At 40.3% G+C, this 27,289-nt stretch overlaps 1 protein-coding gene across 4 annotated transcripts in view; it reads left to right on the top strand.

Annotated features, from left to right (window-relative positions):
• ASTN1 (astrotactin 1) overlaps window positions 1-27,289 on the top strand; it is a 422,412-nt gene that overhangs the window by 265,223 nt on the left and 129,900 nt on the right. For all 4 annotated transcript variants that reach the window (XM_063428244.1, XM_063428242.1, XM_063428243.1 and 1 more), the window contains 2 exons: window positions 14,985-15,381; window positions 26,731-26,907. In XM_063428244.1, coding sequence (XP_063284314.1) covers window positions 14,985-15,381; window positions 26,731-26,907 — 574 coding nt within the window. The remainder of the gene's footprint in view (window positions 1-14,984; window positions 15,382-26,730; window positions 26,908-27,289) is intronic.

Genomic DNA, 27,289 nt, shown 5'->3' with positions numbered 1-27,289 from the left:
ATGTTAGTATATGCAGAACTGACGCTCGACGACTCATACCAGGCGATGCAGTGGTACGCAGCTCAGTGTGTCCCCGAGATGGCAGAGTATGAGTTCCAAGAAGGCGGAGATTACACTGGCCTTGGCCTATTTTGGGATAATATTGATGATGAGGACTTTGGGAAAGCTACCGACTCTCGTTTTTGGGACCTGTGTTACGACCGAGAAGACATGCTGGGGCTCCCTAGCGCTATTGACCTCGAGGCAGACCTACGGTATCTGGTCGCCCAGGAATGTGACCTGGAGTGGGATTACCTGTGACTCATCAATGAGGCCAGGGAAGAGACAACCGGCCCTCTTTCCCAACAGCAACCAGCAGCACCCGAGGTAGCGGACCTCCTAGACTGGTCCTGCGAGGATCCCCAGCGGCAAATTATATCCCAGGGAGCTGAAGGTGCAATCCTTCCTCCCCAGCGGCAGTGTGTGTCCCAGGGAGCAGAAGGTGCCGTCCTCCCTCCCCAACAGCAGTGTGTATCCCAGGGAGCTGAAGGTGTCGTCCTTCCTCCCCAGCGGCCGTGTATGCCCCAGGGAGCTGAAGGTGTCGTCCTTCCCCCCCACCGGCAGAGTAAGTCCCAGGGAGCTGAAGGTGCAGTCCTTACTCCCCAGCGGCAGATTGTATCCCAGGGAACTGAAGGTGCAATACTTCCTCCCCAGCGGCAGTGTGTACCTCAGGGAGCCGAAGGTGCAGTCCTTCCTCCCCAGCAGCAGTGTGTATCCCAGGGAGCAGAAGGTGCCGTCCTTCCTCCCCAGCGGCAGAGTAAGTCCCAGGAAGCTGAAGGTGCAGTCCTTCCTCCCCAGCGGCAGATTGTATCCCAGGGAGCTGAAGGTGCAATCCTTCCTCCCCAGCGGCAGTGTGTGTCCCAGGGAGCAGAAGGTGCCATCCTTCCCCCCCAGCAGCAGTGTGTACCCCAGGGGGCAGAAGGTGCCGTCCTTCCCCCCCAGCGGCAGAGTAAGTCCCAGGGAGCTGAAGGTGCAGTCCTTCCTCCCCAGCGGCAGATTGTATCCCAGGGAGCTGAAGGCGCCGTCCTTCCTCCCCAGCGGCAGAGTAAGTCCCAGGGAGCTGAAGGTGCCGTCCTTCCTCCCCAGCGGCAGATTGTATCACAGGGAGCTGAAGGTGTCGTCCTTCCTCCCCAGCGGCAGTGTGTATCCCAGGGAGCAGAAGGTGCCGTCCTCCCTCCCCAGCGGCAGTGTGTACCCCAGGGAGCAGAAGGTGCCGTCCTTCCTCCCCAGCGGCAGTGTGTATCCCAGGGAGCTGAAGGTGTTGTCCTTCCTCCCCAGCGGCATTGTGTACCCCAGGGAGCTGAAGGTGCCGTCCTTCCTCCCCAGCGGCAGTGTGTACCCCAGGGAGCAGAAGGTGCCATCCTTCCTCCCCAGCGGCAGAGTGTCCTGCAGGGAGCAGAGACCGTCAGTCTCGCACCCCAGCAGCAGGACAAAATATTGAAAGGGGAGACAGCTGGTCCCCCTCTCCACCAGCAGAGAGAGTGTCAGGGAGATGAGCCTACTACCCCCTCTCCCCAGCGGCAGGTTACAGTTCAGAAAGAGGAGCTTGTTACATCCTCTCTCCAGCGGCAGCCTAACCCACCAAGGGGAGATGTTACACCTCCCAACAGTGCAGATGGGACCGTAGTCTCTGCACTTGCAGCACAAGGGGTAGGGACGGTCGGTCCTGTCCCCCAGCCCCAGAGCTGTGTACCCAGAGGGGAGATGGTCGGTCTCCCCCTCCCACAACCAGGCTCCAATCAGGCTACTTCAGTGGTAGCGCTGGCACCAGGGCAGAGAACCGCTGGTCTCTGCTCACTCAGCAACCCACCAAGGCAGTCTGCCAGCTCCCCGCACAGCCGTGGTGAGGAACCGGGACCTGGACAAGCTGCTACTTTATCCAGGTGGAGTAAACATTTATTGTGGGTGGGAGGTACTGCTGTTTATGCTTCGTGGGTGAGTTGCTGGACTAACCAGGGCACTGACCGGCAAGAGGTCAGATACCCTGTTAGTCTGGGGGTAAAGGGGAGAAGTGTGGCGAAACCGACCTCGCCACGTGTCCTTGGAGGGGGCTGCTTGCCCGCCTCTTGCCTTTGGACTATGGACCCGACTTTATGTGAATGTGTTAACCCAGATAGCTATGCCATGGAGCCCATTCGTGTAGTTAAAGACTTCGGCTCCATGGCACTTGAACTGTGTGAATAGGATCTGCGCGCTATTCGGTAGTTTTGTGCGCTCAGATCCCAGCTATCTGGGGATATGTGAAATGTCTGTGTGTTATGTGTAAAAGGTGACTTTATGTATTTTAAAGTGCTTTACTGTCTTTGGGTCCCCATGTGCTCAATGGAGTCTGTCTCTGACCTGGGAGGTAATTGTATTACTTCTCCTTTGTCTCCAGGAGAGAGGGCTCTGTAAAACCGGTCTGAGCCAGAAAGCCATGCTGGCAGGGATTTTAAAAGATACTTTACTAACTTTTGAACCCCATGTCATGATTCATTTTTTAATATGTTGTTCCCCTGAATGGATTGATTGTGGATATGTATTTTTATGTGAATGTGATGTATGGTTTTAGAGTTGGGTAGAAAGTTGGGTAGAAAGTATGTTTTTTTTTTATACTGTATGTATAATTGAGTTTCCTCTCAGGATAAGGGGAGGGAATATGTGGGATGTAACTGATTTGTGAGTGGTTGTTTTTTTTTTTTTTTTTAATTTTTTTTTTTTGTTGTGCATGTGGTTACAGGATATTGACATACGCCACAACAGCGTGATTCAAGGTTAACAGAAGTTAGACAGTGGCATGACATTTTGCACATTTTTATATTTTTAGATCAGGCTTGGTTAAACAAGATTTTTGTGTGTTAGGATGAATAACAGTCGATTAGGTGTCGTTTTATATAATCATGTCGCTAACAGAGAGTGAAGTTGTGTGCACATTTTAAGATTCAAGAATGTAAACCTTGTTATACATAGCGATTGCTGTCTAATTTTGCATGACAGTTGGTTGTGTTCAGGGTGATGCGTAATGTGTGGAGATATGCCCAGTGGGTTACAGGTCGATGGGATTGCACCGTAAAAGGCGGCCAGCCAGCTATCTTTGTATAGTTAACAAGATGTTGTGTAGTTAACAAGCTGTTGTATGTCCCAGGGGCAGCAAGACGTTGTATGTCCCAGGGGCAGCAAGACGTTGTATGTCCCTGGGGCAGCAAGATGTCTGTCCCAGGGGCAGCAAGATGTCGCATGGCCCAGGGGCAGCAAGCTGTCGTATGTCCCAGGGGCGCACTAAACCTCTAGTTAATGGAGGCAGTGGTATATATACGTGGTTAGGAAGGTAGCCCCACCATATATTGCTTGGTGTTCGTTAAGCTAGGCAAGGTAAACAAAGAAGAACATTATGTTCACAGACATTTATAATGCACTATAATGCGTTGGTTTACAAATTATGCATGTTGCCCCGTTTGGTATGTTGAGGTAGGCGGGGAGCATTATTATCCCGTGGAGCCTAGCATTATGGAGGTTTGTTGTCGCTGTCCTCTGTGCCTTGGTGAAAAAGTTCATCTTTTTCGGGTACACCGCTGATGAGGTTTCGCCAGGGTAGTGGAGTGAGATGTTGCTTTGTGGCTTCTTCCAATGCTGGATAAAGTGTGGTCTTCTGTAAGTGGTGTGCGGCTCGTTGTGTGGGAGACCTGCTCCCCGGCTTGTCTGGGATGTTGGTGTTCGCTTGCGTGCCTTCTGTGTGATCCTTTGCGGTGTGGGTACTGGTTTGCTGTGCCCCCGGCTTTTCCGCATGATTTGCTTGATTTGGGCCAGCCTTGGAGCTGTGGTCAGAGCTCCGGATCGTGTCCCAGAGGTTGTGTCTTGTCGGGGCACTTTGCTGTGAGTTTCCCTCTGGTTGTTGTGGGTAACGGTCTGGCTTGAGCTTGTGAGCGCTTTGTGTAGTGGGCGCTGGATCGTTGCAGGCTCTCTCGGTGCCTTCGGCGCGTGTGGCGTCCGCCATTTTAGTTGAGGTGTTTAGGCCACAGCTTGCGGTATTGAGGCTGCTGCTGGTTCTTGGCTGGCCTGTTGTTGTCGTGGCCACTGGGTGAGGACCGGGATAACCCCCACCGGTCCAGGGGGGGGGGGGAAGGCAGCCAAACGGCCTTTCGGAGACCTGGGAGAGCGGCCGTCTCTTCCCAGCTCAAGCCCGGTAGGCCTTAAACCTTGATCGGGTTACTCCGGTACCGTGCTGGGTCGATGATGGTACCTTTGTGTTCGCCTGTAGCTTGTGGGTAGTTTGGGCACCTTTGTGGATTAGTGGGTGCTGTTGGTACCGAGTTGGCTCCGAAAATTTAGTCTAGGCGCTGGAGCTCAGACTAGACGCGTCTGATCCGTTTGGCGGTCGGCTCCGCCCCCTCGTGAGTGGTTGTTTTATACCTCCCTGTGGGCGGACCTGTATTTGTAACAACTGCAATAAAAACCAGGCTGGGTGTGCCAGCACCTCAGATTCTGCTTGACCCTCAAACCGATGTGTCGTCTCGTTTTTGGGGGAATTGGATTGTATGATGACTGCCAGGAGTGTAAGCGGATTGTATGCTTTTCCTGTTCGGCTGATTCCAGGGTTCGTGTGTTTCCAGTTCGGGAGTTAGTGAATTCGTACAGTTTGCAGTTCGGGAGATTGGTGCTTGCAGTAGCTGCTGGTCTATGGAAAAAGGGGATTATCGCCTAAACGATTTTTATCCTCTTGTAAGTGAAACGGTCCGTTACAAGCTCAAAACAAAAGAAAAAAAATGATCTGTTCTCTCCATGGAGAAGCAGTCATTGGTAAAAGGTCAAAATGGCCACAGAAAAGGACTGATGGATACGGCCATTTTGCTTATTTTTACTTAGCTGTATTAAAAGCAGACATCTCTAACAACAGTACTTATGAAATGACATACATAGTGGTGTAACCTTGATTATTACTTTGATCCAATTTATATGACAATTTGCAAGCATTGTTATCACATAACGATATAATTGCAAGTGTTTTAATTTGCAATAATCGTAACTCAACCTGTGTTAGCTGTGGTTTGGTAGAAAACAAAATGGCTTCTCCTTAATGTGATTGAGGTTTATTCTTCCACATCTGACGATTTGCACTGCACACATCAAAAGGGTTGGGAGCTGAACTTCCTACATATTTTATGAAAGTAATTATGAATCCTTTATTTTAAGGGTAACATTTTCCTCTCATTTACATTTAACCCACTATTTGGAAATACAATTATGGCAATCGAAAAATGAAAACGTGAGAGAGAAAAAAAAATCAACCAGAGATGTCCTATTACATGATATGGCAAAGAAATGTTCTAAACAATAAAATTAACACGCAGGGGGATTTGTTTCTTTACTGTCAGTCATTTTCTAGTTTCTCTTTGAACATCCCCCTGACAGCTACTTTTTATTATATGTTTTTATAGTAACCAGAGAAATCAACTACCTTGAGATGAAAGGATTCACTGCATGTACGTGTTCAAAACCTTAGTTTCCAACTTACGTCACTCATATATCACCGATAGAAGCTTTTAGGTATATATATATATATATATATATTATGCACTCCGTAATGAGGTAATGAGCCAAAAGAATGGCACCAGCCTGAATTATATTGTGTTTTTTATTTTTTTTATTTCTTTTGTGTTAGAAATTATATGGAATGTATGGAAGGAAACCATTTTCCGTTTGAAGAGAGATTTAAACACAGGCAATTATCTTGGTTTGGCACATTAATTGGACAACATGCAGCTTGCTTCCTGACACGTTGCCTAGAGAGGAACAGTCTGTAATTCATGCATTAAAGAGACACTTTGAGCATGGAATGTGCAAGGATGCAGCTGATCATTCCCAGCTTCCAAAGATATGCAGATATGCAGAGCAGTGGCCTGTCAAAATGCATTAAAATCCATTGCCCATACAAACTTTGATCATAGGTTTTGGACCACTCCACAACGGAAAAAATTTAAATGTCAAGTAGAAATACTACTAATATAAAAACCATGCCCTAGTACTCTTTCAGCCCCTGAAAGAGTATTAAATATAAAAATAAAAATCAATACGTAATGTACATACATTGATCAGCCACAACATTAAAGCCACTCACAGGTAAAGTGAATTACATTGATTGTATTGGTGCAATGGCACCTGTCAAGGGATAGGATATATTAGACAACAGGTGAACAGTCGGTTCTTGAATTACATGTGTTGGTAGCAGTAAAAATGGGCCAAATAGTGTTGGCTAGACAACTCCAAACAGGCAAGTCTTGTGGTATGCAGTGGTTAATACCTACCAAAAGTGGTGCACGGAAGGGTTATGGGTGTCTATGGCCCACTGATGCATGTGGGGAGCAAAGGCAAACTTGTTTGGTCTGATCACAAAAAGGAGCTTATGTAGCTCAAATTGCTGAACAATGTAATGAGGGCCATGATAGAAAGGTGTCAGAACACACAGTGCATCGCTTTTTGCTGTGAATAGGGCTGCGTAGCCGTAGACTGGTCAGAGTGCCCATGATGACCCCTGGCAACCGCCAAAAGCTCTTTCAATGGGGAATCATGTGGATGTTACTTTGGCACAGCCTTTCATGACACTGGTGTTCCCTGATGACAGTGGCTTCTTTCAGCAGGATAATATACCCTGCCATACTCCAAAACAATTCTAGGAATAGCTTAAGGAACACGTCAAAGAGCTTAAGGTGTTGCCTTGGCCTTCAAATTCCCCAGATCTCAATCTGATTTAGCATCTGTGGGATGCACCGGATCAACAAATCTGATCCATGGCGTCCCAATCTTGCAACTTGCAGTACTTAAATGAGCTGCTGCTAAAGTTTTCATGCCAAATACCACATGACATATTCAAAAGTCTTGTGGAGTCCATGACTCCGTACATCAGAGCTGTTTTAGCAGCACGGGGGAGACCTACATTATATTAGGCAGCTGGTTTTAATGTTGTAGCTGATTAGTGTATCACTAAGGCTATTTTGCCTTCCATTTTTAAATTCACTTCAAAGATCCAACAATTCCTATTTTAGTGATTAATCTTGAAAGTCTCCAATAAATGATTCATGTGTAGAGATTTAAGGGGAAACACAGAGCTAACATATAAGAACCTGCGGAAGGACCAGGACTGAGATCTAAAATGTCTCATGGATAAAGGGACACTATAAGTATAGGAATAATAAATTGGCCTATATAAAGTAACCACATTTCCAAATAACAGTGAGAATTTAACGTGAATTCCAAATTAAAGGTAAAAATATCAGAACTAGAAGCATTCTCTAAATCAGATATGCTTTCAATTCAGCTACTTTGGCCTCATATTTGAGATTCACTTTGGATTCTCATTTTATTGAATAACCTTGTTAGTGTTCAGATCACTGAAGGACAGTTTGGACTTGTCCTAATCACACTTTGTAGTCCAGTTTTTTTTATTTATTTATTATTCTGTATGTAATACTTGCAGCTTATTGCAGCCTGTCTTTCAGAGTTTTTCTGGTTCTGTCATGACTACATTGTTATCTTTAAATTGCCACATAAACACAATAAGCATTTTTGTTCCTTCTAGTTTTACAACAAAGCTTTAAATTGAGTTTATTTGCTATGCTAGTTAGGGGACTGAACTTTACGGAGAATCTGATGTGCACGTTTGCTGCTTGCAAGGGAACAGATTGATTTTGCTATTTGCCAGACGTGGAAATCAGGTTTTGCAGCTATCTGCATTAATAGTCAATAAGTTTGGCTGCACATGAACATACCCCTCCAAGGATTAAACCTTATAAGCGACATGCTTTTATTAAAGAGAAACTCTGTATCCAAATACGTATGATGCAATAGTAAAGCATTGTGAACAAATCAATTGTCCAAAGCTGCTACTCGAGATGGTTTTTATTGAAATATATAGATTTATCATAAAGGAAAATCATACTTGATGACTGTAACAATGGAAGTGCTATTTTAAAGGAATACAAGCACCATAACCACTAAAGCCATCTTGATTTTCCCTCCAATATCTGCAGCTAGGAAGGGCAGATGTCAAAACCCAGAACAGATTTATAAATTTACAGCAGGGCCAGGGTTATTTACTAAAGTCTGATAACCCTCAGTCCAGATCAAGCGAAAATATTATGACAGCAAAACCCAGACATTGTTCACATTGTTTATCAATGTCTGGATTTTGAAATATCGAGAATGAGCCAGAATTTGGTCAGGATTTCAGCCTGTCTGGATATATCTCAACTCTAATCTGAGCATTTAAAATAGAAGACTGAAGGGTGGGGCTGACTATCATGGTGGAGAGATGTGCTTCACTAGAGCTCCTCTCCTATACTGAGTAAAACTGCAGCTCTCCTCATTATTCAGCCTCGGTGGGAACGATTTAAGTGGCCCACCTCAGTCCTGACCCACCTGAGACTCACTGCAGGGTCTCAGAGTTTGCTTGGAGCTCACCTGCTGCACAGCTCAGATCATATGGCCTGGTGCACATCAGACGGGGGAGGCTGCTAATCTCCCATGCCATTACTGCATCGACAGCAATCAACACTAAACAGGAGTTCCATTACCCCCCTCCTCAGACCAATGGGGGTGACCCCAGACCACCATTAGGAGGTTGCGCTGACCTACTGGAAGCTCGAGGTGACACCACAATGGCCCTTGACATGGCAGCGAGACGAGAAGCGTGCCTCAGTACAACTCAAAGCGACAAAGGGAATCATTGCGATCCAATTCCGGGCTTTCTATGACAATCAGAGGTACTGGAGGAATCCCTGATTATGTTATCTAACTCGGCTTGTCATATCCCGTTGAGACTCGGAGGCCTGGCTTTCATCCCTCAGTTGGCAGACTCCACTATACCCTGGTCGGTGTACATTAACCTGAATTCTCAGAGTGCATCCAGTAGAGTGCTTGGCCCTTCATTACACCCTTAGTTTATACATGAAAATCCCTAAAACACTGCTCATCTCTTTAGCATTTTTTGTATGTCACATTGTCTCATCTCTGGCATTGCTCTCATTTGTTTATCTCACCATGCAACCAGTCTGGGGCCTCCTGCTCTTTCTCATGTTGATAAATGTCATGACTGTTAATATGTTGTATTTTTCTTGCACAACAAAAAAAAAGAATTACAAAAAAAAAATAAAAAAAATACAAGACCGAATTGTAAAAAAATCCTGACCTGTGTTTTTTAAAAATAAGAAAAAATGATTCTCCTGCTAATAGTACTTGAGGCTAGCGAGCACATGGATAATAAGGACCCTCAGTAGCAGGAGGGTTAGTCAAGTGGTGATAGGCCAGCACTTACTGTCCATCTGCTATTTAAATAAGTGCAAAGTGTAAAGTATTACTCCAGCCCTTTTGATGGGGTGGGATGAAGGTCCCCGCCTCGTTTGAGGTACAACCTGCAAAAAGTATTTACGCAGACTGTGATTGTCTATTGTTGTGACTTAGATGATGATCAGATCACATTTTATGACCAATTTGTGCAGAAATCCATATCATTCCAAAGGGTTCACATACTTTTTCTTGCAACTGTATTTCAACTGGCTGATTGACTGGCTGATTTTTAGAAAGAGGGCAAGGGCAATATTTTTTGCACCACAACCACTACAGTAGGATGAAATGGGTATGGTGCTTAGAGTGGCCTTGTAAAATAATGTGTTTTAATCCACAAACACTGCTTTCCTTTTTGCTTTTATCACAATTTGGAATCTGAAGCCACAAGTAAATGCTTAAATCAGAGCATGAGGACATCCAGCGTCAGATAATGGACACAAAGACCGTTTGGATTTTGAAAGCGTCCCCAGAGGCTGTCTGGTAGACTTAGAGCTGCAAAGTAAGCAATAAGGACACAGCACCCAGACCACTTCAGTGAGCTGAAGTGGTCTGGGTGCCTGCAGTGTCCCTTTAAGATCAGACAGCAGCTGATAGTAGGATTTTCATTGCCAATACCATGCCCACTGTGTCATAAACTCTAAAGGTCCAGACTCTAAATATAAAGCTGCTTGCTAAGGCCAGCAAATTCAGTGCAATGATAATATATATATATATTTTTTTAAGGAAAACTTCAACTTTAGAGAGCAGTTTCAGTAAAAGGAATTCAAGAACTCAAGGGGCTATTGTTTTTACTAACCAGTGAACTATACTGAGCTTAATAACTAGCAAGCTTTAGGCGAAACTAGCCAAGCAGTGGGAATAAAGAAAAATAGGCTACTTAATCTTTTTTGTTTTTTTTTGTGGGGGATTTGGGGTTAAATTCTGTTAACTCACTACAAGTCTCATTTTAGCTACTGAACTCTGCTGGCTCATATGTAGTGCATGCATTTATTATTTATTATTTATTTAACTTTTTTTTTTAAAATTACATTTTTCTCAATGTTTTATAGCACTTTAAAAAGTTCTGTAATGATGAGAAATACAAAATAAACTTGGAAAGCTTCTGCAATATAAAATGTGCCACGTTGTTTTTTTTTTTTTTTTACTTGTTTTTGCATTTTATTCTACCTGTAATTAAAGCATTAATTATTCACCTTTGCCCATCCTTTTCTGTGTTCAGCCTGTGGCAGTCTCTCTAAGCACCTTCTCATCCACAATCACTGCAGCTCTCGCTATGAGTGGGTGAAGACACTAATAGAATTAATAATCTTCAATAATCTCTTGGCAGTGGAAGTGTTTGATGGATGGATGCCCCGTAGACTTTTTCCTGCATTTAATCAATTGGGACAGTGAGTATTGTCATTTACAGAATAGGTCACAGCCTGGGGGGGGGTTTCTGTGACTTTCTGTATTCCTTATGAAGCTGAAAGATCCCCCTGTCACTCTCTTCCAGTGTGATCTCAGTAGATATTTATTTCCTGGATAATTAATTTTGATAACAAGCTCCCTGAATTCCCCTCTCCACTTCTACTTTCTCCTACAATGCATCAGACTCCCAGCTCACATCTTAATATATTATGTAAATAATTAGAACACAACTGCTTGCTGTCAGACTGTCTTTGGGTCCTTATAGAAAATAATATACTCACTGTGCTCCTTCCCAATCTCACACTCTAATGGCTAAGCCATTGTTTGCAATGATTGATATTATGTCACATTGTGCCTTCGCTTTTATTTGCTATATTACTGTATCTCAAAGGTCCTTATTGTATTCTGAAGATTCTGTTTTGGGTTGGTTACCAATTATAGTAGATTTGTTCATTAAATTAGATTCACCACTGTGGTTTGGAGTAAAGTTATTTTTTTTTCAAATATTTTTGAAATATATGTGAATCAAAATAATGCCTGTATTATTAACACATCCCGTGGACAGTGATCTGCAGGATATAAATGTTTTATTTGGAAATGATGTGTGCCGTGTAAGAATGAAATGTTGAAGGCGTTGCTAAATAAGAGATGTCTTGATAGACTTTGCATGTGGTTAGAGGTGCTCTATGGGTGGTGGGTAGTTGGTGAGTCTGGTAGTCTGCATGCACCCACATTTAATATTTATGGCATTTTTGGGATGAATGATGTGTGTGGAGGCAAAATTACATAGAACATAGAAATCAGAGTTGGCACATTATTATTAGTATTATTATTTTATTATTTATATAGCGCCATCAGATTCTGTAGCGCTGTACAATGTTGGATAATGTTGCTACTATTGTTTTTTCGTTGTCTCATCCAGACTTAAAGGCAACATGATTAACCAGCCAGAACATTATGATGTGAAAACACATACACAGATGTATAATAATTAGACGTTTTACTGTAAGATTCACTGCATATGTACTGCCTAGAAAAGAGGGTAAGCAGCCTTCTGCACTCCAGATGTTGTGGACTACCTCTCCCATAATGCTTTTACAGCGATAATGCTGGCAAAGCACCAAGAGAATTGCATTCCACAACTTCTGAGTGCCAAGGACAAAGGTTGCCTAATGGCTACAATATCAGCAAGCTTTAGAAAATTATAATGAACTATTGTTGGGTGAAAGAAATATATTTATGCAAATTAGCAAATTCTCATATTCCCCCTATGATATAATTCCTTGATCAGGGGTGTCAAGGGTTAATAAAAACTAAAAAATAAGACAATATATCTTTACTTATCCATTTTGGAAATATATAGTAAATATATGTCTGTGTTCCCTATCATCTTCTAAGAAAGGTGATTGTTAGGAATAGACAAAAATTTGATCCAAAACTGCATACAATAGAGTGAAAATAACAATTGAGTTTCAATGTTTTTCCTATTCAGCGATTTTGGCAAAACATTGTAAATTCATTAGTCAGTACCTGGCAATTCACACTTTAGTTAATAACTACGTAAGTGTTAAGACTAAGGATGCAGCAGTCAGTTAAGGAAAAGATCTAAACATTGATGAACATTCTGTCATTGAGATACATGACCAGCCATCAGTGCTGTAAAAAAAAAAATGACCAAGAGAACACAATAGAAAATTAATCTGGAGAAATAAATGCTACCTTGTCCCTTTCCCTTACTTCTAGTTGCACCCAATAATACCCTTAAATTACTAACTTGCTTTGTACCAGATAAAAAAAAATAAAAAATAAAGGATTAAAATAGCAAAGGCATTTTTCTGCGATTGACTTGCTTAAATTAAGCCTGTATTTGATTTAGAGCCCCACTTTCTACTGCCCTACAGTAGAATAAGAAAATGAATTAACTGCCTAACTTTCATGCAAGTGAGGTGTGGGTGTGTGAGTTTAGCGGTTTAACCAGTAATACAGCTGGAATAAAATAACCTGCATACAATTTAAAAATAGGTAAAAATACGTAATTTTGCAGATATAATTTTCTGGGCATTTCCATCAAAGCCAAACAACTCAAAATTAAAATGAAACGATGGAGAACCGCGGTTCTAAAGATTACTGTTTCAAACTTATTATTTCCCACCTTGGTTTGGAAATGGTACACCAGTTAAATAGCTAGGCCAAATTAAATTGCCTGTCTAGAGCAGCTTGTCCATGGAATCTGTGCTGTGGTTTATGTATGAGACACTTTTGTTAATATTACAGCTTGGTACCTGCTTAATATGGAGAAATGTATAGACCATCTTTGTGATAGTATGGAAAACTTTTTCAAAATTTGCAGCCCAGGAAGCTATCATTTCTCTGATACTCTTCTTGACCGAACGTGGGTCTTGAATGAAGGAGTTGGTAAAGTCAGAGGGTCGCCTTTCTCCTACATTCCACCCTGTTCTTTATTTTTTCTCTATCTGCTTTTCTTCTTCGCGTTTGCTGTGTGCAATGCTTTCTACCTCTCCTTGTTAATTATTTTTCAGTTTTATTTCACTTGGTGTTTTGTAGTGGACCATACCATTTTGCCCAGTTTGTGACTCTGATTCAGTGCTATGATATCTTCAAAATTTCTGTGTTTCAATATGTCTGAGCGCTCTAATAGGTATGGTATAGGACATTGTTTTGCAAATCATAGTAGTGAAACATTGATTTTGTAGGTAGCTAGTGCATCTACAAAATTATGGTGTTTTACAGTACAAAGACATAGTACTGCTTGGAAGGAATGGAGCAGGTGCAGTGAGGTTCTTATCATACATCTTGCGTCAACTTCCACCTAGTTGTGATTTTTTCACTGCCACATCATTCAGGACCAGCCTTATTACTTCTGAGAAGTATTCGATGCCTTGACATCGTCATTGTTCTCGTCAGTCAAATATATTTGGTGTTATGAATTGATTGTGATTGAACTGTTCAAATCTACCATTTCTAATACTATTTTTAAAAAGAAATATGAACAAAATGATGCGTATTTATATATGAATTCGTTAAATTGGGTTACACGTGCAGTTATTTATTGGTAACTGCTAATAAACTAATAGTACAAAATCCATAATAGAAAATGGTCATTGATTAGTAACTTAATCCGCTTCCTGCGGATTAATAAGACAAGACCCTGTTGATAATACATGTGTCATTGCATAGTAAAACCTTTAAATTGTTTTATTGGTATGTGGTTGAGACCACCCACCTGTTTCTACAAAGCACCCCTATTTTGGTATAAATGCCCACTTGCTAAGCTTGAACTCCCCCTTTTTTTAAGCACTAAAGTAACTTTTTGCAATGTTTAACAAACTAGACAGCTTAGAACAGTGTTGTTCTTGTACAAATAATTTGTATGTAGCAATTATTTCCATTTAGACATAGGGAAGGAAAAATTCAGCACCATCATTAAGGACAGCTCCTCAGCCATTATTGTATCTCTTAGATTCCCTTGATTTCTCCCAATCTCACTGTTTGACTAACTCCTTACTTTACAATTAAAAGATATAAAAATGTTTAATTAACTCTGGATCTGGAATCCTGACTCTTTCTCTTTTCTAAAAATAGTACAAGAGGAATATAAACCATATCAAATCTATGCATCGTTTTGCTGGGAGCTTTGTTCTGCTAGCAAAAGGGTCACGCTTGTCAATAGAGTTTAGAATTTGATGCAAATTGGAATGCAGGGAAGCTTAGAACACTTTACATTCAGCAGAGAATTTTGATGTGGGAGGGAATGAAGAAACACGATGGACTTGAATGGTAAAATACAAGTTATACACAGACGTGGCTTAGAAAAAAATCCTCTATTGTTATTTTAATGCAAACAGCTTCCTGATACATAGACAGCAGTTCGTATTATTATTTTATAGGCTAATTCAATGTGCAATACAGAAATACAATGAAACTATAATTTTTCCAATTTGAGTTGTCTTTCCTTGATCCGTTGTTATTCACTTTTATTCTGTCGGGGTATCAGAAGATTTTCTTATATCCCTATTATGCAAAACCTATTTATATATTCCTTTATTATATTTGTTATCTTTATTTCTACATGGGTTATTCTCAGTGAATTTACCCGTCTATGAGTAAGAAATAACTTTTCCTTCCTAAAAGTTTTAACATAATATTTTATTCCACATTTAACATATATATTTTTTTTATTCTCTCTTTTCTGGAATTAGGGTGGAATGATTGCTCTTTTACTCTGCATCCTGTGCTTACTTCTCATCCTGTATACAAGACGTCGCTGGTGCAAGAGGCGACGTGCTCCGCAGCCTCAGAAGAGTGCAAGTGCAGAGGCAGCCAATGAAATACATTATATCCCATCAGTGTTGATTGGAGGTGGCCATGGAAGAGAGAGTCTACGTAATGCACGTGGACAATCCACTCACCCTGGTGGCAGCCTTGGCATTCGTGAAACACCAATCTTGGATGGCTACGAATATGATGTCACTGAGCTTCGTCATCACCTTCAACGGGAATGCATGAATGGTGGAGAAGATTTTGGGAGTCAGGTGTCACGAACCATGGACTCTCTTCAAGGCTGCTCTGAAAAGAATACAATTGACCTAACTCCTGGTGGGTTCTAAAGGCAAGATCTGTAGTCCAGTTGCCAAATATTGAGTTATAGAAGCATATAGAAAGAATTGGGACAAAGTCCCACTAATACAGTTGTAATCAAAATTATTCAACCCCCTATTAAAATCTGGTTTATTGTCAAAATGTACAGACTTTCAGCTTTTTGCAATAAAAAACAATCATAAACAAGCAATTGAAATAGCTTAACACAACAAATGCTATAAAGGACCACTATAGTGCCAGGAAAACCAACCCGTTTTCCTGGCACTATGGTGCCCTGAGGGTGCCCCCACCCTCATGGCCCCCCTCCCGCCGGGCTGATGTTGGAGGAAGGGAGTTAAACACTTACCTTTCTCCAGTGCCGGGCTCTCTCGGCACTGGGGACTCAACGCCTCCTTCCGACGTCATCGGCTCAATGCACATGCGCGGCATTGCGAGTCGAGCGCGCATTCAGCCAGTCCATAGGAAAGCATTCTCAATGCTTTCCTATAGACACTGACATCTTCTCACTGTGAAAATCACAGTGAGAAGCGCGGAAGCGCCTCTAGCGGCTGTCAATGAGACAGCCACTAGAGGCTGGATTAACCCTAAAGTAAACAAAGCAGTTTCTCTGAAACTGCTATGTTTACAGCAGGCAGAGTTAATCCTAGATGGACCTGGCACCCAGACCACTTCATTGAGCTGAAGTGGTCTGGGTGTCTATAGTGGTCCTTTAAGTGGTTTCCCTAAATTCAACTGAAAATGCAACTTATAAGGACTTCTCTAGTCTCAAAATGATTTGATTAAAACTGTACTAGATCGGTTACCTTGTACCTCCTGTTTCCATTGGTTTTGATTTCCATGATGATTGTATCCACCATTGTCAGTATTTAGATATTTCTTATTTGTAACACGTTACTAAATGGTCACTTTGTAACAGTGCAGGCATGTTTGTATGTACTATGGATTAATACAAAATCAACCATATTAGATTATAAGAAAACTACGATTTATTCTGTAATACTAGCTGATGGTTAGTTGTGTTTATTTGTTGGGTCGTTAAAAACTATATGGTACTCTTAATTGCAATACAGGCCATTGAAAGAGAAGATTATTTAATAATGAATGAAATAAGTTCTGATTTTTAAAATAGAATAATAATTACTATGTTTTTTTAAATATAATAAAATAGTTAAACACTACATAGCATTGCATTTTAGAAAAGCTATTCACATATTGACACTTAGAAGCCAAGAATAAATGTTTGTGCAAATAATTCCCTAGATCAGCTAACTTCAGGGTTTGCAGTCCCTCTGGGAATGTGGACAATATAGCTGAGACTTTTAGAAATTAAAAAATAATATGAACCAACATATTTAAATTAACAAGACAATTTTTATTTAAAAAAATAAAACAAATCAAACTTCTCTTGTCTGTCAGGGGACGTGCTCCTTTTATAGATTTAAAACTCATTATAATTAGTTATCACCATACAGCATTAAATTGCCAGATGGCTTATTAACAGTGTGTGGCACCTAAACCCGTTTTGAAAATAAAGATTAAAAAATACCTCACAATTTTCTATCAGGTGACCACTGCAAGGCAATAAATGGTTCTACCTAAGTTGTGATATAATATTTTATAGAAACTGTATTTCAAGACTACATTAATTAGAGTAAAGTCAAATAGAGCACGCAATATTAATTAAAATTATAGAGATGCTCCACTGCTCATATAATTTTTTATTTTTTTAAATCACAGTTTAGTTGTTATACTACCAATGATGACACGAATGCATTTAAGTATGCCTGTTTTAATTGGGGATAGCCCTCCTTTTCTTACGCAGCCTAATTTTTCTGTGGCTGTCCAGTCACAGACTTCCAAATGCAGCTCAATAAGAAGTCTTTACAAGGTAGGTGTTCTGGTCAGTTGCCTGCCTCTTGAGTTTAGCTCCACTGACCTAAACAAACCAGAAGTAACAAGATTAGTTGTCTGATTGACAGCCAGGGGGTGTAACCAGATTAATTTATAAAAGTGCCGATTTCTAATGAAATCTGCTCTTTTTGTAAAATAAAAAAAAGAGGACACAAGCTTCCTGCTTAAAGCATTTGAGCAACCTAAAATTCCTTCAGGGGTCTGCAGTGCCCCTTTAAAATTAAAGGTAATGATTTTGACATTGCAGAAATGTATCATTTATGCCACTGAGATATAAAATGTATTGATTATCTTTCTAGCGCTAAATTAGTTAACATTTCAATATAACATAGTTTCATACCTAATATATAGATACAGGTGGATAGACAAAAAAATGGATGGATAGGAGGGAGGGTTTGAGAAATAGGTGTGTGGATGGATGGAGAGATATACTGCATACAACTGTAGATCTAACTTGTTTCTGTACTAAATATATAGTTTAACTGCAATTAAACAATTTAAACGTTGAATGTTAGTTTATAGATAATTATCATGGAACAATATAATACATGCAGGAAAAGAATAGAAGCAAAAATAATCTTAAACTCTGGTTCTATAAACTAAGTTAAGTTATTGAACATCAATTGTAATCTAGAATTCACTAATTAATGGTTATGCAGTGTTCATGAGGTGAACATCATATAGCACACGCTTTCTTAGAAATGCCAGATGTTATTCTTAATGAGATGCAAATTATGTGATAATGAATCCGAAGTTTACCCCTTTCACTGACATCTACAGGTGTTGACGGCAAAAAATAAATAAAAAAAATAACAACACATTTATAAATATTCACAAAAACATATTTTAATGAGCTAACTTCTCAGGTATTCATGCCTGATCATCAATGCATGGGTTCAGGGTATGGATGGGGTATTAAAGGGGTCGCCTATCATGATCAATCTCAATGATAGTGCAAACTTAGTGCAAGAATTGTGCAATTAAATCACAATGGTTTAATTTTTGTTTAGTAAATCTTCTAAAATTATGTTTGTGTTTTTAATTTTTACAGTAATGCAGTTAGCTAAAATGGGCATACCTCCTACTCTGTTCAATGTTACACATTTTAACTAAATACAAATGTATAAACATTACCGAAACTCAATTTTTAATACTCAGATTGCAAGCAGAAAAAAAATCTTAAATCATATCAATATGTTTTGCTTCTCTCGTAATTCTGTCGGGCCACATTAATTCTAACCTGTAGCCGTGTGACCCAAGAATAAGACATTGATAGGTGGAAAGTCTTTGTTACCACAACAACAGAGCAAAACCTCTTTAATATGACCTCTGTTTGCTATTTTTGTGTGTGTATAATAATATTAAAGAAAACATAGTTTTTATTTTTTTCCTGTAAATCTAAGCACTTAAATTAAGTTTTATCCATGAGAACAAATTACACATTGATTTCTAATGTAGTTCTCTCACTCTCATTTAGGCTTGATTTTAAATTTGCAAAAAAGTCCATGCTTCCTTTGTTGAGCTGTATTTATTGTCATGAGTGATTCCAGCAGTCACGTTAGGTTTCTTTTGCCTCCTTCGGTGGTATTTTGCTGCATGCTGCAAAAATAATCACTGTCCTTCCTTTGCACACATACTTTAACCACTTCTAATGTTCCACTCAGTTCTCCATACATATGCCTAAATGTTCCATTTGCCTGGCACTAACATCACTTCATCTCAGCCATCTAAGACATGAGACAGAGAATAGGAAGTAATATTTACAACTTTTGACTTGGAAATCATATACCTCCCTCCCTCTGAATGAAGGGTACATAGTGTCTACTCATGTCCAAGTCCATTTCAAACCAGGTTTAACCCCTTAAGGACCAAACTTCTGGAATAAAAGGGAATCATGACATGTCACACATGTCATGTGTCCTTAAGGGGTTAATCTAGCTAATCACACCAGTTTTGCTACACACCCAGACTCCTTGCTATGGGAATGCATTGGGACCTACCTAGTTTACAGAATTTTCAGTGTACCAAAATATGTGCAATACCTATAAACCTCTGCATACCACAAGTACTAAAAGTTGCCGGAATAGCACACCTCCCAACATAGGGAAGTATGTGAAATGGGAAATCGATGGGCAGGTCTAAAGGGGGTGGGTAGTGATAGTGGTAGTGATGAATGCATGCCAGGTTGACTGTCAATCCCGTTGGACAACCCCATGAAGGTTAGACTATGCAGAGAGTGCTGCTATAGTGCTTTGGCTTTTGCGCTGGGTAAGCAATATGCTTTATGGGCACAATTCCATGATGTCCTTAAAAATAGGACACCAGGGAACATAGACAGGATAGCAGATTTGGGACGGCTGGGATCCTGGAATACTTACTTATATTTAAATTAAACTTAAAAACCTAGACATTTTCATTCCTTATTCAGGTTAGTGAATGCTACTTAAAGCACTACCGATTATTATTATTATTTTATTATTTATATAGCGCCATCAGATTCCGTAGCGCTGTACAATGGGTGGAGTAACAGACATGTAATTGAAACCAGACAACTGGACGTACAGGAACAGAGAGGTGGATGGCCCTGCTCAATGAGCTTACATTCTAGAGGTAGTGGGGTATAGTGACACAAAGGGTAAAATAGGGTTACAAAGTAAGTTGTTACAAAAAATATTCACTGAGGGCTTAATAGGTAATTTTTGACAGTTGCAGGAGAGGAGTCATGGAGGTTGGGGGATAAAAACCTGCTAACAGCTTAATTGATATGCTTTCTTGAAGAAGTGAGTTTTCAATGATGCTTTGAATGAGTGGAGACTAGGTGAAATTCTTACGGAGAAGGGAAGGGAGTTCCACAGAAGAGGTACAGCCCTGGAAAAGTCTTGGAGGTGCGCATTAGAGGTGGGAGTACGGACAGAGGATATATGTAGGTCTTTGGCAGAGCGTAGGGGCCTTGATGGCACATACTTGTGTATTAGGGAAGATAAGAAGGTTGGAGCAGCATTATGTAGGGAAAGCACCAGAATGTTAAATTGAGCCCTATATTTAACTGGAAGCCAATGCAGGGACTCACAAAGCGGGAAGGCATGGGAGGTGCGAGGGGAAGGGGACAGGAAAATGAGCCTTGACCCTGCATTCATTATAGATTGCAACATTGCAATCTGGGAACACGTAAGACCACTGAGAAAAGTATTGCAGTAGTCCAGGCGAGAGAGAAGAAGAGCATGGACCAGCACCTTAGCCGCATCCGGGGTTAAATAGGGGCGGATGTGCGCTATGTTTTTGAGATGGAAGTGACAGGATTTGGCGATTGATTGGACATGAGGGGTGAAGGAGAGGTTGGAGTCAAAAAGAACACCCAGGCAGCGAGCCTGCGAGGTAGAGGTGATGGTAGCACCGTTGACTTGGAGGGAGACAGACACGGGAGTAGTAACACTTCAGGGAGGAAAGACCAAAAGCTCTGTTTTGGACAGGTTGTATTTAACCCCTTAAGGACACATGACATGTGTGACATGTCATGATTCCCTTTTATTCCAGAAGTTTGGTCCTTAAGGGGTTAAGGAAGTGAGAAGCCATCCATTTGGAAATCGGAGAGAGATCAGGAGAGGACAGGTTGATTTGCGTGTCATCCGCACATAAATGATAACAGAAGCCAAAGGAGCTGATGAGTTTACCAAGGGAGGCAGTGTAGATAGAGAACAGTAGGGGAACAAGGACAGAACCTTGGGGGATGCCGACAGAGAGTGGTTGGGGGAAAGAGGCAGAGTCAGAGAAAGAAACAGTGAAAGAGCGTTGGGAGAGGTAGGAGGAGCACCAGGAGAGAGCAGTATCCCGTAGACCAAAATTACAGAGAATGCGAAGAAGCTGTTGATGTTTGAGAACTGAATTTCCTATAATGCAGAGCCAGACAGAGTTTTAAGGAAAATACAGCCCGTCATCATCTGCAGTTTTTCAGCCAGCTAACATTAAACCTAAGCTTTGGTTTTCAGTACTAGTCTTTAACAGTCACCATGAAAACAAAATTCAGTAATTCCTTACACGACACCGGCAGCTTTTACAGAGTGACAAAGACAGTGATTGATTCACCTCTGCTCTTATAATCAGTGCTTAGCTATGTGGATGGAAAGCAGAAAATTGACCTATACATTGTGCTAGCAAGATTGGACGCAAGTGGTTTTACATTGGTTGACTTCCCCTTTGTGATAGTGCCATGTAGTCTCATATGCATTTGAATGGATACAAAGAAGAATAATCAGTTTTCATTCGGGGAGGGGAGTGAGGGCTGCATGCTAATCACAAAGTGGACAGAGTCGATAAATGTAAAACCCTTTTCTCTCATGCTATACACTTGCATACAATTGTGTTAGCACAATGTATAGAGACCTTTTTATATTATGCATACAGACAGCTACACACTCATTAAATGACTGCATTTTGATTCACAACTTTCAGGATGCAGTTGTGTTATCACATTACTGAGCATTGAAAATAGCTAAGTTTTTTTTTGTAACACTGTGCTTCCCATGATGCATTGCAGACGTTAGATGGATCCAGATTTCTAAATACAATATATGGGGGTGTAACGTAAATGTAAAGTGAATTACACAGGACAAACATGAACAAAATCTTTCGAACCAAAATAAAACATTTGTGAAATAACTCTCAGAATATGCACAAAGTGATACATCCCACTTGCATATCACTTTAGAGACACATCTTACACAGGTGTCTTTATGGTTATTTACATTTGCACAAAGGTATTTCCCATACTTTGATTGTAGATTTGATTTACTGTACAGTTTATAATCTACCTTCATACCTAAATATATCTTGTACCCTCATTTTAGGATAAATTGTTATTGTCGAATGCTTATGCCGAATGGCTATTGCGCATGCACGGCAAAAACACTGTGCTGCGCCAATCTGCATCTCCTCTTTTATTTATTCAATGCATCTCTATTGGGAATGTTAAGCAACTCCATGCATCGTGTGGAGACCCTGAATGCCAGTGCAGCACTGACCCAGGAAGCACCTCTAGTGGCCATCTGAGTTACTGCCACTGAAGGTGTCCCTAGGAAACAATGTAAACACTGCTTTTTCTAAGTAAAACTGCAGATACAGGCAATAGACACTAGAATCACTACATTAAGATGTATTAGTTCTGGTGACTATAGTGTCCCTTTAACCTTGTGAGCCTTTTGTATGTGGATATCAAACTATTAGTTGGTCTGATATCAGGACATGTTTCATATATATATATATATATATATATATATATATATATATAAAAAGAAAACATGAATTAAAAAACAAAAGACAAACCACCTTTAGCTCTAGTTCTTCCAGGCTGCATGATTTGCCTTTCCAATAACATTACCAGTGAATTATAGTGAAATACAGGGTACAATGAGTTTTCAAATTCAGAATTGACTTAACAAAACCTATTACACAGTCTGTTTAGCCAACAATTAAATCTTAACTATCATACTTGTGGGAAAGTACAAGTGATGATATGTTATATGAAGTATGGCTAAACATCTGTTACCTATTTCTTTATCCTTTGCAAGCGTCAGTTAAATAGAGTCCCATCGATCATGGAAAAAAAATACTCAACTGTTTTGTACTTTGAAAATATTGCTAAAACATTTGACTGGGATGGTAAATTCAAGTGGCGGTAAATGTGTTATGAGGGCCACATTTACATCCTGGTCCCAGCTCGCAAATAACAGTGAACAGTTTTAGAAATGGGAGAAAGAAAGAATCGAAAAAAGAAATACTTATCTATTCTAATTTATGCAGAAGGAATACCTCCTGGCTGACAATTGTAATTGTGTGTAACGAGGGAGAAACATTAAAGTGCTGATTTCTATGGAAATTGCCACTTTTGTGAAATTACAAAAAAATGGAACATACTGTTCACACATAGCGCACTAAACCAAGCAGTAGTGCTTGATGTGTTTGGAGTATTCCTTTAAGCAGCGTTGACCAGAGGGAGCAATGCAAGTGGTCTGCCACCAACAGAAGTGCAGTCCACTTGCTCTCTGGTCAAAAGTAAGCAGTGATTAGAATTAGAATTGTTGAGGTTTTTTTAATTTTCTTGTTCTTTTCAAACTTTGTCTTGAAAAGAAATAAAGACTTTTTATGCAGTGCATATTTTTTTTATGGAAAAAAAAAACTTTGATAAAATGTTGTTTCAAGGGTTCAAATGAAATCGAGGAAACATTTCTCGGAAAGTGGTGATATGCCAATTAATGAAATGTGCCTGACCTGTCTCATTCACTCATCTTTGCCTTTTGCAATTATTACAACTTCTGTTCTTTTGGTGGTTCTGCACAAAGTATATCTTCATATCAGAGTATTTTTACTTGATATCTATTAAAATAGAAAAATAGACCCGGTTGAATTAGACCAACCAGTGTCTGATTTAACTGTGCAATCTCCTCTAAATGAGCTAGGTCCAGTGTTTTGATGAAAAATAAAATGTGCAAAAAAAAAAAAAAATGGATTAGAATATTTGAAGGAGTGAGTGAAAGGTAATATCCGGTATGTTGGCCCTTAAGAGTGGGACACTATTCAAACACAAGGATCCCAATAAATGCAAAAAAACATAACTTTTAATACACCAATGTTAAAAGTTTCTAAATGACACCAAGACCTTACCCCAAACTCCCCCCCCCCCCCAAAAAAAAAAAAGAAAGGTGCATGTCAAAAATTATTCTTCAGGGGTTACCCCCCACTCAGGAGTACCACATAAACTACCTCAGGTATTTTCTTTTTTGAGTTTCCACGAGTGGCTGCTACCCGGAGCAGTTTAAGTCAGCCACTTCCCAGTCCGCAAAAGAGCACAAAACAATGTCGGATTACCACAGCAAACAGCTCTTTCTGATGATTAGGCCGGGCCATAGCAGCGTGACATGCATCTACCTATAGCTACTCTCTTTTTTAATTCTCCTGTAACTTCTGCTGAACTTTTAACACCATTAATTTAATGGCTTTGTTTTTAATTTGGTTGTAGAGTATGATAAACATTGCAGAGCTGCTTCTCAGCAAAATAGGTTTTAGAGAGGAGGTAGCCGATTATCATTCATGCAGATGTTATGTAAATACAGATAGCAAGGCATTGTGGGAGTTTTAGTCCCACAGATGCTAGTTGACTACCAATCCTAACTGCTGCTTTTGGATATAGCTTAGGGGAGATTTGGATTCCACTGTGTGTTACCTGTCAGAAAACTCAAAACCTAAAAAAAAGACATTTGGATCAATAACTCTACATGTACCACGCTCCAAGCATTAAAAAACAAACCGCTCAATGCGAAAATTTCCTTTTTAATCTGTCTCCAAATTTGCATTGTTCAGACAACCATAGCCTCTCTGCAGGATGCTAGCTGTGTTTATATGCAGGCTTGTAAGAAATGTCTCACAAGTGATGCAAGTTGTCTGTAATAATTGGTGTATACTGACAGAGATAAGAGAAGAGTCTGTCTGAAAAGACAAAGAGATGATTCTTATCGCAATCAATTATATACTTTAGATCTTATCGCTTACTACGGGCTTGATTATACAAAGGTAGGAAAAGAACAGGACTGTCAGTGCATTTATCATAGCACGCACAAGTCAAACTGGCATTCCATGGAATGCATGAATCTCTTCATCCCAGTGTCTGCCCTCTAAGCTCCTCTGTGACTTAAAATGAAGTGTGCCCTGCACCTTCCTAAACTACCAGCCCGTATTTGATAAGATTTGACTTGACAGCTGTGTTAACAACTGTGTTGACAGTTCATCTCTGTTTACCCCGTGTTGATAATAATAAAGTTTAAAATATAGGCTGCCCCTTTATTACACAATGATGCAATGGTTGCATGCACTTCACAGCTTATTTCTGTGCCCTGGTGATAATATTCCTAATGCAAAGCTTTTCTGCAATGCTCTACAGCAGAGTCAGTTTATGAACCATATGACACACAGTAAAATATGACATGTATATAACATACCCTTGGTAGAGCTACATCTGCGGAAAATGGTACTTCTCCAGTGAGATCTCGCAGCCAGTGATTGTCTTGATGCTTTCTAAGGGAGGATTACTGAGTGATGATGTTGGCTCTTGCTTTCTGTCTAGGCCATTCAGAGAGAGAATGGGTCATAGAATTAAGGCTAGAAAAAAAATCTGCAGCCTCATCAATTGCATTTTAACATATCTTTATTGCAGGTACTATTAGAGGCAGGGCAATGTTTTAATTCTTATAGATCATGTCAAGCCTCCCAAAAGATCAGGACATTGCTATGGCTGGGTGGAGCAGTGGTACATTTACAGTCCCTGCCTAAGACAGGGAGTTGGATACCTCCGGTACTCCAGATTTTGTAGACGACATCTCTCCTGTTGCTTTGCTATTTTGGCTGCAAGAGCATTATGGGATATGTCGTCCACAATATCTGGAGTGCTGAAGGTTGCCTTTGCCTGGCCTAAGAACAGAGAAAGATAGGTTCTTATCCCATTCACTTTACCTTACCACATTTTAGTGGTCAAGATTCCTACCAATAAATATCTGCCTACCTTAATGGGGCACTCTATTCACTAAAACAAATGTAGCTTAATTAAGCAGTTTTGGTGTATAGCTCATGCCTCTGAAGTCTCACTGCTCAATGTTTTGCCATTTAGGAATTAAACCATGTTTGTTTCTGTTCATGCAGCTCTAGCCACAACTCCCCGGGCTGTGACTCACACAGCATGCATGAAAAAAATGGTTTCAATTTCAATCAGATGTTAACTTACTGCAGAAATGTTTATCTCCTGCTCTGTAAATCAAACTTTAATCACACACAGGGGATACCTGCAAGGTCTAACAAGCAGGGGAAAAGAAATTAAAAATTAAAAAGACTGTGCTAAAAAGGAAGTATAAACATTAGCTCTCTCTTTACAGGAAGTGTTTAGGAAGGCTGTGTAAGTCACATGCAGAGATGTGTGACTAGGGTTGCAGAAACAAAGGGAACTAAATGGGATACAGTGTCAGGACTCCAATGCACCCCAACAACTTACTTTATTACACCAGTGTCAGAGGTGATGTTTTTTATTTTTTGTTCAACAACACTTAGATAACTGTATTTGCACAACCCACCTAGAGATATCTCTCTGAAATTTTAAATTTGAGCTAATTTATCTTATAAATGATCATAACCACACTTTTTCAGTTGATGTTAATATATTTAATTAGAGAAGCCAGTTAGACTGCTAAATCAATTACACGAGAGGGCTTTCTTGTTTTGTTTTGCAAATGCATTACTTAACTATATAAGTGTCCTAGTGTTTCTGTGTATTTACATGTGTTCAATAATCTACCATACTAGGTGGATCTTGACCTTCCTCTTGTAATTCAACAACATCAGCTCACCATACACTTCTGAAAAATGGATTTTTCTTTTCTTTTCATCCTCTTCTCTTAGTGTTTGCTTTGAACTCTGCATCTTCAGGAAGTGATAATGCCAAGTTGTCTCTTATGACCAAATATAAAGACAGCATGATGGGTACAGGTCCATTAGATACAAACCACCAACCTTCAACGATGTTGTCACATGGAGCCACTAGCAGCCAACACAAACGCATCAACAACAAGTCTCGAGGTACGGTGTGTGGATATTTTTAGCAGCTAATGAAAATTGTTGTTTTTGCTAATTAATTTACGTGCATATGTTAAATCAAGAACGTGAGTAAACCTTGATGCTGGAGTCTCCATGGGTGCAAAACGGATTGATTAAGATGTGTACATTTGTCAATCTGTTCAGTCTTGTGGCTCTTAAGCTTCAATCATTCCGGGTGTGGAATAGTTTCAAAATTCTTCGCAAGTTAGTGTAAAAATATAATTTTCTATCACCACTGTAGTTTGTGTGAATCTTCATTTTTTGCGGTTGAGCCAGCTGTCTGCAAACAAACTCACAGAAAATCTCTTACAAAAATTATGGAAATCTTGTTTTATTCTGTACTCAGTGGTTTATGCATATTTTT

This window comes from Pelobates fuscus, chromosome 7 (assembly GCF_036172605.1).
Source record: "Pelobates fuscus isolate aPelFus1 chromosome 7, aPelFus1.pri, whole genome shotgun sequence".
Classification (NCBI taxonomy): Eukaryota; Metazoa; Chordata; class Amphibia; order Anura; family Pelobatidae; genus Pelobates; species Pelobates fuscus.
The sequence above is the reverse complement of the archived record's forward strand: the minus strand, read 5'-3'. Positions and strand labels throughout refer to the sequence as shown.